The sequence below is a fragment of the Panthera tigris genome, chromosome E3 (genome assembly GCF_018350195.1).
Source record: "Panthera tigris isolate Pti1 chromosome E3, P.tigris_Pti1_mat1.1, whole genome shotgun sequence".
Classification (NCBI taxonomy): domain Eukaryota; kingdom Metazoa; phylum Chordata; class Mammalia; order Carnivora; family Felidae; genus Panthera; species Panthera tigris.
This window is the reverse complement of record NC_056675.1, coordinates 29,290,960-29,303,337: the sequence shown is the minus strand read 5'-3', so window position 1 is coordinate 29,303,337 and position 12,378 is coordinate 29,290,960. Positions and strand designations below refer to the sequence as shown.

At 43.9% G+C, this 12,378-nt stretch overlaps 1 protein-coding gene across 2 annotated transcripts in view; it reads right to left on the bottom strand.

Annotated features, from left to right (window-relative positions):
• The window catches only part of PARN (poly(A)-specific ribonuclease), a 167,673-nt gene that overhangs the window by 117,556 nt on the left and 37,739 nt on the right, over positions 1-12,378 (bottom strand). For both annotated transcript variants that reach the window (XM_007076862.3, XM_042970912.1), the window contains exons 17-18: positions 10,262-10,372; positions 9,872-9,941 (exon numbers count right to left, since the gene is read on the bottom strand). In XM_007076862.3, coding sequence (XP_007076924.1) covers positions 9,872-9,941; positions 10,262-10,372 — 181 coding nt within the window. The remainder of the gene's footprint in view (positions 1-9,871; positions 9,942-10,261; positions 10,373-12,378) is intronic.

Here is a 12,378-nt window from a genome sequence, read left to right as displayed (position 1 = left end):
GTGCCTCACCTGGCTGCCTCGCCGGCCTCGTAAGTCTCCACACACGCGAGTGTGACCGGCACACGGGCAGAGTCTCCGGTTCCCATTCACGACCCAACCTCGCAGCAAGACCTTTTTCACTCCGACGCGAAGACAGTTAGGCGGCGATCTCTGAGCAGATCCCGGGCTGCTGTCGTCTACAGAAAGGTTTTCATGGGCATCGTGCACCTCGGCCCCAAGACAACTCAGCGACGCACACACAGCCTGCTTGCTTTATCTACCACTGCCCCTGCTACCAAGAAAAACGAGAATCACGTTCCCTTCTTGGAGGTTCACTTCGGTCAAAGTCACAGCGCCAACCACACTCTGTGCGCCCACGACAGGCCGCACGCCGCGCTGAGCGGCCTCGCCGATGCCGCGGTGCAGCCACAGGTCGACCCGACCAGGAGTAAGTTTATTAACCCCGTTTCCCAGACGCAGAAGCCCAGCGGCGCAAAGGATGACTGTCCCAGCAGCGTGGCGGGATGGCCCAGCCTGAGGCCTCTGCTCCGCTCGTCAGGCTTCCGCAGACCTGCCAACAAGCAACCCTCGGCCGAGGTACTCGCACATCGCATCCACCTATCTCGAGGCGCGTGTGTCTAAGAAGTGACGGAAACAGAAGACAGCAAACAAATGGGAAAGAAAGATGCCCCAGATGTTTGCAAAGTGTAATCTGTTCTAACAGATTAAAATCTCACTGAAGCAATGAGGTGCTCAAAAAGGAACAGCTCACGAAAAGAACAAAATGTATAAAGACAAAAAAGTAGATGAGAAGAAGGTCCCAGGAGCTGAGGGGAGGCAGGGGTGAGGAGTTATTGCTTAGGTTACAGAGTTGCTATTTGGGGTGAGGAAAAAGCTCTTAAAATACAGGATGATGGTTGCACCAAACTGTGAATGCCCTTAATGCCACTGAATTGTACACTTAAAAATGTGTGTTTAAAACAGCAAATTGGATGTTACACGTATTTTACCATAATTTAAAAGAAGTAATAATGTCATATACCAAAAACCGGTAGATTGTATGATTTATTTACTTTTTTTTAACGTTTATTTATTTTTGAGAGAGGAAGAGAGAGAGCATGAGCAGGGGAGGGGCAGAGAGAGGGGGAGACACAGAATCCAAAGCAGGCTCCAGGGTCTGAGCTGTGAGCAAAGAGCCTGACGCAGGGCTTGAACCTATGAACTGCAAGATCATGACCTGAGCCGAGGTCAGACGTTCAACCGACTGAGCTACCCAGGCGCCCTGGATCGGACACTTTAAATGGGTGGATTATATGGTGTGTGAATTTACATCCCAATAAAGCTGTTAAAAAAAAAATAAAAAGAAACAGCTTCCCACAGGGCACTAAGTAAATGCTATCTCTTTGCTCTCTTCTCCCAGTAAAAATCCACACCTGGAAATGCTACACAGCACAAAGGCTGAGAAACCACCACAGGCCTCAAAGGACAAAAGCAATAAGGAAAAGAAGAAAACACATTCAGGTCCTCTCCCTGGACACCACTCAGTTACAGGTGGCCTTTCCTCCCCGCCTTCCCTTTGCTGATCAAGGCTCGTAAGTGAATAGAGAACCGCACTTTCAGGGTGTGGGCAGCACAGGAGGGATGATCGTAGGGTGTCTTCTATGAAAGTCAAAGAGCCCTGTGTGTGCTCCTGGCAGCTGGTCAGAGAAGCACATCCTCCAGGTATAAATGTCTCCACGGCAGTGTAGCAGCCCCAGGCTGACCGGGCACCACGATTTGCCAGCCACTGTCCACTTTACAGACATTCTCTCATTCTACGCTCACTACAGGCCTATCAAATGAGCAGGAACATTCTCCGTTAACACACGAGGAAGCTGAGGCACAGAGAGGGTAAGTAACTTGCCCAAGGTGGCACAGGTTTAAGAAATGGGACTGGGATTCAAATTCAAACCCAGGTACCTGACCACACAGACCACAAGTGCACTGTGCTACCACCCGATATCCCAAAATGAAACAATTCTACTGGAGGAGTTAAACAAGTCTTTTAAAATTTGAGAAGCAAATGGAACCAATTATGCGGACTGTTGTGACAGCCCCAGCCATGCCTTACCAATGGCACAAACTGTGTTGTAACTCTCACTTATGTTGGGATGTCGGAAGTCTCATGGTGGGGGAAATCACTGTAACGCTTCTAACGACAGACTTAATTTATACTCGACCTGAACAGTCAGTAAAGACACATTTGACCCATCAGCCAGGATGCTAAAAACTGAGAGCCAATACAGGGAATCAGAACAGAGCAGGCTCGTCCTCCTGTTATTCCAGCACCTTCTGTATGAGGGAGGGACCACCAGGAAGAGGATAAGCCATCACCTGGCAGGTGATTGGGTAGCACTCTCGAGAGACAAGCAGGGTCTGCACTTCCAAACACTTGTGCCCACGGACAACTCACGAGTGATCCAGCACTCCACGCTGCTCTGTACGAATGGCAGTTGCTAGCAAATGGGGCAAATGAGTGTAGCTCTCCCCACTGTCAGTGAAAGGGCTGGACAGAAAGGACATATTTTGTTTTCCTATAGTCCTTCAGTTCTGAATCTCTCTGATGTTAAGTGTGATGCATACGCATATATTACAAGGGAAAAAACGATGGCACAAAACAGACACTCAGATCAATGGAACAGAATAGAGAACCCAGAAAGGGGCCCACAAACGTATGGCCAACTCATCTTTGAAAAAGCAGGAAAGAATATCCCATGGAATAAAGACTGTCTCTTCAGCAAGTGGTGCTGGGAAAACTGGACAGCGACATGCAGAAGAATGAACCTGGACCACTTTCTTACACCAGACACAAAAACTCAAAATGGATAAAAGACCTAAACGAAAGACAGGAAGCCATCAATATCCTCAAGAAGAAAGCAGGCAAAAATCTCTTTGACCTCAGCCACAGAAACTTCTTACTCAACACGTCTCTGGAGGCAAGGGAAACAAAAGCCAAAATGAACTATTGGGACCTCATCAAAATAAAAAGCTTCTGCACAGTGAAGGAAACAATCAGCAAAACTAAAAGGCAACCGACGGAGTGGGAGAAGATATTTGCAAACGACATATCAGATAAAGGGTTACTATCCAAAATCTGTGGAGAACTTCTCAAACTCAACACCCAAAAAACAAAGAATCCAGTGAAGAAATGGGCAAGAGAAATGAATAGACACTTCTCCAAAAAAGACATCCAGATGGCCAACTGACACATGAAAAGATGCTTAACATCACTCATCACCAGTGAAATACAAATCAAAACCACAATGAGATACCACCTCACACCCATCAGAAGGGCTCACATCAACAACTCAGGCAACAACAGATGTTGGTGAGGATGCGGGAGAAAGAGGATCTCTTTTGCATTGTTGGTGGGAATGCAAGCTGGTGCAGCCGCTCTGGAAAAGAGTACGAAGCCTCCTCAAAAAATTAAAAATAGAACTATCCTACAACCCAGCAATTGCACTACTAGCTATTTATCCAACGGATACAGGGATGCTGTTTCGAAGGGGGACGTGCACCCCAATATTTATAGCAGCACTGTCAACAATAGCCAAAGTATGGAAAGAGCCCAAATGTCCATCGATGGATGAATGGATAAAGAAGATGTGGGGGCGCCTGGGTGGCTCAGTCGGTTAAGCGGCCGACTTCGGCTCAGGTAGTGATCTCGCGGTCCATGAGTTCGAGCCCCGCGTCAGGCTCTGTGCTGACCGCTCAGAGCCTGGAGCCTGTTTCAGATTCTGTGCCTCCCTCTCTCTGACCCTCCTCCCCTGTTCATGCTCTGTCTCTCTCTGTCTCAAAAATAAATAAACGTTAAAAAAAAAAAAATTAACAAAAAAAAAAAAGAAGAAGATGTGGGGTGCCTGGGTGGCTCAGTCAGCTAAGCGTCCGACTTTAGCTCAGGTCATGATCTCATAGCTCCTGAGTTTGAGCCCCACATCGGGCTCTGTGCTGACAGCTTGGAGCCTGGAACCTGCTTCGGATTCTGTGTCTCCCTCTCTCCCTGACCCTAACCCACTCACCTTCTATCTCTGTCTCTCTCAAAAATAAACAAACATTTAAAAAAATTTTTTAAGTTATATAGATATAGATATAGATATATAGATATATATACATACATACACACACAATGGAGTATTACTTGGAAATCAGAAAGAATGGAATCTTGTCATTTGCAACTATGTGGATGAACTAGAGGATATTAGGCTAAGCGAAATTAGAGAAAGACAAATATCATATGACTTCACTCATGTGAGGACTTTAAGACACAGAACAGATGAACAAAAGGGAAGGGAAGGGAAGCAAAAATAATATAAAAACAGGAAGGGGGAAAAACATAAGAGACTCAAATATGGAGAATAAACAGAGGGTTACTAGAGGGGCTGTGGGAGGGGGGATGGGCTAAATGAGTAAGGGGCATTAAGGAATCTTAAGGAATCTTAAAGGAATGATTAAGGAATCCTAAACTCCTGAAATCGTGATTGCACTATATGCTAACTAATTTGGATGTAAATTAAAGAAATAAAATTAAATAAGTAGAATAAAATAAAATAATGAATAGAGGTTTTAAACAAAAGGAAAAAAAACAACTTGCGGTGAGCATGTGATTGCTTTCCACAGAGGAAATGGGAAAAAACACGGTGTGTTTTATTTCAGGCATCATAATGACCCCTCCCCCTCTACACTAATCATGTTTACTGGTACCTACACAACCTTTTGCAAAAACTGCCGTATTCATCTGACTAAAAGAACTTTAATATAAATGCTCCAAACCAAAGCAAACTTGCTTCCGCCATGGACCAATCTGAAACACTTCCTCACCACCTGATTTCTCACAGGCAAACACTAAAAGGTGGGTACAAGCAAGAGTGAACACTTTGCTGGGGCACCCGGGTGGCTCGGTCGGTTAAGTGTCCGACTTTCTCAGGTCATGACCTCACAGTTTATGAGTTCGAGCCCCGCATCGGGCTCCGTGCTGCCAGCTCAGAGCCCAGAGCCTGCTTCAGATTCTCTGTCTCCCTCTCTCTCCGCCCCTTCCCCACTCCCACTGTCTCTCTCTCAAAAGTGAACAAACATTCAAAAAAAAAAAGAGTGAACACTTTCCATGTGCTCTAATTTTATATCCATGTGATAACCAACTTTCTTCTTTATCATGAAACCATTAACACAAAACACATCCACCACCGCATCTCCTTTTCAGATCCCCAGCGTGCTAAATTCTCTTATGCTTCAAGAAAGGAAAATAATAAATATTGGGCAATGAACTTTAACACCTCATGCAATCTTGGTAACTTCTATGGGAGATGAATAGTTTTATCCCCAATTTACAGGGGAGGAAACAATTTGCCCAAGAGCCTATCATTCCTTCTTCTGGCTTGTCCTCACCTCAAGTGTAGGGACAAAATCCAGCAATGCCATCCCAGGAAGGCCTAGATTTCTAGAGGAATCCTGTTCCTACTCAGGACACTTGTGTCAAGAACAAGACGGCCATCCTCTACAGCAAACTGCAGGCAAGTCTTCCTTTTTAATTCCCTTACTTGCAGAGATTAGCCAAAATAAAAGATTTGCTCATTTCCTTCCTCCTTCTAAGAAATGAGGTCAATAGAAAACAACCTTCCCAAAAACCTTCAGAAAAGGTTATCGAGCGAGAGTAAAACGTGCCTTGCAGACACAGATGACTATTAACAAAACCTGAGGCAAAAGCCTGATTTTTGTGCCTTCTGTGGTATGAAAAGAAGTGAAAGCAGAGAGTATTTTTAGCTCTTTCCAGCCTAAAAGGATTTGACCAAAGGATCTTCTCGAAGTTTGGTTTTCCACGCATTGATCAAAACTGACCAAGGTTCTAAAAGGAGGTGAATCACTTCCTGCCCAGAGAGCCTACAACATAAACGAAGGGCACACTCCACACAGCCAATCATCAGCAGTGGTCTGATCCGGACTGCCACTGCTGTACTCCTTTAGGACTTTCCTTCGGTTTCCAACAAAGGAAGGAGAAATGTAGGAGGTGCCCGGGACCATGAAAGAGACAAAATGGCAGCACGCAAAATCCTCACAGGACGATCTTCTAGACAAATATGGCTCAGAAAGCACCTCACGCTTCGTTCTGTCTCTGCAGACCTCTCCAACGCCAGCTGTCTCAGGGAGCTCCCGATAGCTCTCAATAAAAACTTCCCAAGAAGGCATAACTAATGTAGCCAAATGCTAATTCCGAATAATGCAGAAATAGGTGCAGTTTATTTCCCCCTCAAGGTTTACTTTTTAAACATAAATCTGGCGAGAGAGGAACAAAACGTTCTCTGCATGTGTAGGCAGTTAGGTTTCCATCCAAATTTATGTTAGGACTGTGCAATATTTAGTTAAGCTCGTGCTGAGAAAAGCCTGGTGCCAAACAAATAAACTCTCAGAAAAATTTACAGATTTTTCTAAAATCAACCACTTGAGGAAATGTTGATGGCCATTTCTGGATGTTTCTCTACAAGGGTATCTTGAAAAAAATGGCAAAATCAAGGTTAATGTCATAAATCAAACATGCATGGAAGTTAAGAATGAGGTCATTATTAACACAGAAAGAGATGTTCAAAGAAGCAAGTGCTTTTCCCACTTTCTAAATGGGTTGAGAAGGGATGACCGCATTTCATAATGTATGTAAATATAACGTCACTACTTTGTACACCTGAAACTAACACAACGTTGCATACCAATTATTTTTCAAAGAAAAATGGATGACTGTACTTGACCATGCTATTCCAATACACAATAAAAATAGTTCCTATTTTGCATTTCAAATCCTGCTGGACTTTTTTTCCTTCAAAGACGAAGAAAATATTCTTCCTTTACAGATGGGGGGGAAATGGAGCAAAAAATCAAGAATTTTCAGTGCAATATCACAGGAGGATTCCTGAATCCTCAACCATTTTTGCTATCCAGCGAGGCTTCAGGAAAAAAATATAAATGAACATTCCAAATTTAAACTGAAACTGTCCTTAGGGCATCTAGGTGGCTCAATCAGTTAAGTGACCAACTTCGGCTCAGGTCATGATCTCGTGGTTCGTGAGTTCAAGCCCCACGTCAGGCTCTGTGCTGACAGCTCAAGGCCTGGAGCCTGCTTCGGGTTCTGTGTCTCCCTCTCTCTCTGCTCCTCCCCCACTCAGGCTCGTGCGTACACGCACACTCTCGCTCTTTCTCTCAAAATAAATACAAACACGTAAAAAAAATTTTAATGAAATTGTCCAGTTCTTTTGAGTAATAGCCTTGCATATTATCAGCAATAACAAATTCATCTAGAAATATATCAAGTCTTTGTTAAATTTCTTAAAGCTAATTTTGATTGCTCTTCATGTCGGTCACACAGATTACTGATAAACTAGATGCAGCCTATTATCAAACCCAATTTGTATCCATCACCTGATTTTATAAGGACTTGATGTTAGTGGAGAAGCAGGATCATTGTTTTAAATATTTAAAAATGAGTAAATATGGGGGTGCCTTAATTTTGGCTCAGGTCATGACCTCACGGTTCGTGAGATCAAGCCCTGCATGGGGTTCTGTGCTGACACCTGACAGTGCGGAGCTGCTTATAATTCTCTCTCCCCCTCTCTCTCTCTGCTCTTCCCCCACCCTCAAGCAGGCTCTCTCTCTCTCAAAACAAACATTTAAAAATTAAAAATACCCACGTCGGGCTCTGTGCTGACAGCTCAGAGCCCGGGACCTGCTTCGGATTCTGTGTCTCCCTCTCTCTCTGACCCTCCCCCATTCATGCTCTGTCTCTCTCTGTCTCAAAAATAAATAAACGTTAAAAAAAAATTTTTTTTAATAAAAAATAAAAACTAAACTGGTTTTTTAAATTATATTTAAAAAATGAGTAAACATGTCCCAGTTGAAAAATATCATTGAACAATGAACTTAACATCCCGCACATAAAAATGCAAGGAATGGCCATGACCCAAACAATATTTAAGGTCACCTGCACACTCTATGGTCTATGACTTAAGCTGCCCTTTCAAAGATTTACAAAGATAAACACAACCCCCAAAATAAAAGTTAAGAGCTAAGAATATTCTGTTTTTCCCATAAGGAATTGGATAGACAGCAAGGGCTCAACTGTTAGCAGAATTAATTTTCCATAAAAAAAGAAATTAAACTCTGTACATTAGCATGATGCACACTGAATAATGTATAGAATTGCTGAATCACTATAGTATACACCTGAAACCAACATGACACTGTATGTTAACTATACTGGAATTAAAATTAAAAACTTAATTAAAAATTTCAACTTGATTTTCTTTTTTTTTTTTTTTTAACGTTTATTTATTTTTGAGACAGAGAGAGACAGAGCATGAACGGGGGAGGATCAGAGAGAGGGAGACACAGAATCTGAAACAGGCTCCAGGCTCTGAGCTGTCAGCACAGAGCCCGACGCGGGGCTCGAACTCACGGACCGCGAGATCATGACCTGAGCCGAAGTCGGCCGCTTAACCGACTGAGCCACCCAGGTGCCCCTCAACTTGATTTTCAATATATACTACATTGCTTCCCATTCCTCTCTGAAAGACGTTTTGACAGTCAAACACAGTAGAAGGCCACCTGGGTGGCTCAGTCGGTTGAGCATCTGACTTGTGATTTCGGCTCAGGTCATGATCTCACAGTCACGGCAGTGAACCCTGTGCTGGGCTCCACGCTGAGTGTGGCGCCTGCTTAAGATTCTCTTTCCCCCTCGTCCCTCCCCCCACCATCCTCGTTCTCAAAATAAAAAAAATTAAAAAAATCAAACAATTTACCTCTGAACTTCCAGATAAAAGAAGATTTAAAAATAAGAAGCCACAGTGTGATAAAATTTACTAACTCAGACTACCCAAATTCCAAACCTGTAGGAATCCAGATGTTTGCAATTAACATCTGTCTCTGCAGCATGTCACTTAAGTACAAACATTGCGATACTAGCATTTATATAGACATCCAAAGGAGATGGTGTTCTCACTGAAAGAATTGTAAAGTGCTGTGTATAATGTAAGGAAATGATGTAACCAACCCAAAGCTCAAACAGTTCTTTCTCCCAGTGGGAATGACCGATGTGGGCTGCCTCATTCTTTCTGGCTCACCCAGAATCTCCTAGAACAAATTCTGTTAAGAAAGCAGGGGTAAAGAAGGCTTAGGGCTCTGGCACAGAGCCCAACTGTGGCCGGCCTGAGGGTCACATCCATAACTTTAGTCTCAACGATGCCAAGAAAGCACAAGCCACACTTTGAAGTCATCATCTCGAGAGTCTTTGAAAATGCTCTGAACTTTGACGTCTCCCTAAATCACACAGACTTCTTCCAACTGTAAGTACACGAGCAAGCTTTTTACTTCATTGAATCCACGCAGATGAAAGCTCAGGATGAAATGACAATCAAGACTTCTCCATAGATTATCTTAAAAGCCATTTGTGTAACCAACATCTTCTTAGAAAGAATTTTAATGAGATAATAATGCAAGTATAAATAATAACCTCATGTGTAAAGTATGTTAGCAGTGTTAGGTCCAACTGTGTATACATACACATACACACACACACACACACACACACTCACTCTCTCTCTCTCTCTCTCTCTCTGAGTCTCCCTTAAAGGCAATTCAAATGCCAAAACCACCAGTTCTTCGTCTTGGAAGAGACACACTACTTTTGGCAGTGTTTTCTTTCTTTCTTTTTAAGCCAATGTATTTAATAAATTATTTCCCAGAAGGTCAATTTCTGTTTTCAAAAAAACACGTGAGTCACTGGGGATGAGAAATCCTTTATGTAAAAATGCACAAGAGCTCCCAATCACCCTGACATCAGTGAGAGAACGTGGCCACTGGGGCTCTGCTTACTTACTTGTTAAAAAAAGGTTCAATGAGTTTTGATCTGGCAGACACGTGAATTTTTGGAGGGCTAAGAAAAGAACCTAATGAAGAAAAAAAGCAGAGTGTTACACACGGTCAAGGAGACAGAGCCTGAAAGTTCAGACGACAGCCTATGTCAATCAACTCTCCCGTTCAGAAGGGTCAGAGGCACTCGTAAGGGCCAAGCGCCAGGCACCACACCAGCTAAGTGTCAACGGGTCTTCCTTGTGCACTCTCCACGCCCTACCGCAAAGCCCTCCCACTCTGACCTCCAACCCCCCCCCCCACTTCTACCTGGGAAAGTGGGCCCCACGTAAAGGGCAGACAGGCAAGATCCGCCCCCGACCGTGGTGTGTTTGGAGGAAACAGGTCTAGTGAGTACCTAGGTAGTTCGCCATGGAGAGGAAGCACAGCCCTGTGATATAAGCGTCATAGCCTGCCTCGTGGAGTTGTTCAGTAGCTGTGTCGTAACTTGGAAAACCTTCTGCACTTTCTAAAGAGAAAAAAGAACAAAGGGTTTTCCCAAGGACATCACACATCATGAAGACTAGTAGGCACGCTACCCTACCAAATCCAAATTACACTGGTATGTGCTGTAGAAATATCCCAGACAAGCAGGAAAAGGCTATCTACTTCTTCATTCTCTCCACACAAGACCTTGCAATATGAGAAAAAAGGGTCACTGAACATGAGAGCTTGGGTCTAGACTAGAGAAATGCCTCAGTTACATCATCAGAGACCCAGCCACAGGCCTCCCGACTGCACACGGGCGGGTGCTATTTACGATCATGTATAACTTGCTCTATGACAATGACCTGTCTTCTGCCCGCTTTCTGAGGTCACGAGGAACTTCTTCCCTGATGATAGAGAGACGTAATCGGTATTTCAGTCACGACTAAGAGCATGGATTTGTGGGTCCCGCCGTCTGAGTTTAAATCCTGGCTCCACCATTTATTTGCTATGTGATCTTAGGCAAGTCGCTTCACCTCCGGGCCTCCACTTTGGCAGGATGGAGATGAAAACCTCCCTCGTTAGGCTTTTGTGAGGATCAAACGACCTAATGTCAGTAAAGCTCTCACATCGTGCCTGGCACGTGGTAAATGCTTGGTAACTGTCATCCACCAATACCCCAGGTAACTCTCCCAGAAGGCAAAAGACGCCACTCGACATGGGCAACTCTGCCAATGATCAGCACTGCCCTCTGCCACATTTCCAAACGTATGGATCTAAAGATGAAGGTACAACTAACTCCCAAACTAGATCAGAACGTACGATCATGCTGCCCATGGAGGGGCGCTTGGGTGGCTCAGTCAGTTAAGCGTCCGACTTTGGCTCAGGTCATGATCTCACGGTTCGTGAGTTCGAGCCCCGCGTCGGGCTCTGTGCGGACAGTTCGGAGCCTGGAGCCTGCTTCGGATTCTGTGTCTCCCTCTCTCTCTGACCCTCCCCTGCTCACGCTCTGTATCTCTCACTCTCTCTCAAAAATAAATAAAACATTAAACAACATTAAAGAAAAATGCTGCCCATCGAACATGGGGCCACTTCTTAGGAGAGACCGCTTTACGTGATTCTTACATCACACTGATCAACGCACAGATGCTGAGTGCAGTGTCTGGGAAGAGTAACCTGCTTTAGAGTAAATTCTTTGCCACATCCCAGAATATCACACAGAAAGAATAGGGTAAAACTCTAACTCTTTACAAAAACAAAAAACAAAAACAAAAACAAACAAACAAAAAAACAACTATCACTCATAAATATTTCCTAGCACTGTTCTGGAAATGAGTATCAAAATGTTGCAACAAAACCAAAAGCATGAATGGAAATTAACAACAAAAAGACTGTGACTGTTCTTTTTTTTTTTTCTTTCTTAAGAGAGAGATCGTGACCTGAGCCAAAGTCCGAGGCTTAACAGACTGAGCCACCCAGGCGCCCCTAGACTGTGAATGTTCTTAAGTCAACATAAGGGTCTTTAGGCAAGAATTTTTTAACCTCTGTATTAAATATTAGACGTTAAGCTTTAAAAAAATCTGTTAACATGACGCCAAGTAGGTAAGAGGCTCTACTCTACCATCAACTGAAACACACATTTATTTCCAAAATCAATGATTTCCATCATAGTGTTAGACAAAAAGGTCTAGGCTTTCCTCCCTCACCCTCCCTCCTTTTCTTAATTCCTTTTTTGGACTATTACCCAGAAAGGGAAACAAATGGCTGTAATCTTGGCTGCTTTAGTACCTTCCATTGTCAATTTCTGAACCATTAGTCCAATTATCAATGTCTTCAGAAGTTTGCAGACTACAGCTAATGGAATGCCAATTATGGTATCAGCAGCAAAATGAGGCAAACGGGAACCAAGGAAGGAACACGTGGCTTGGGTAGGGCCCTCCCTGGGTAGGGGCCATGACCAGACATGGTAAAACATCTCTGCCCTGAGAAACGTTCCTCCCTACTTCTGGTGTTCCTCGCTGCTGCCCTTCCATAGCTTGGCCACCAATG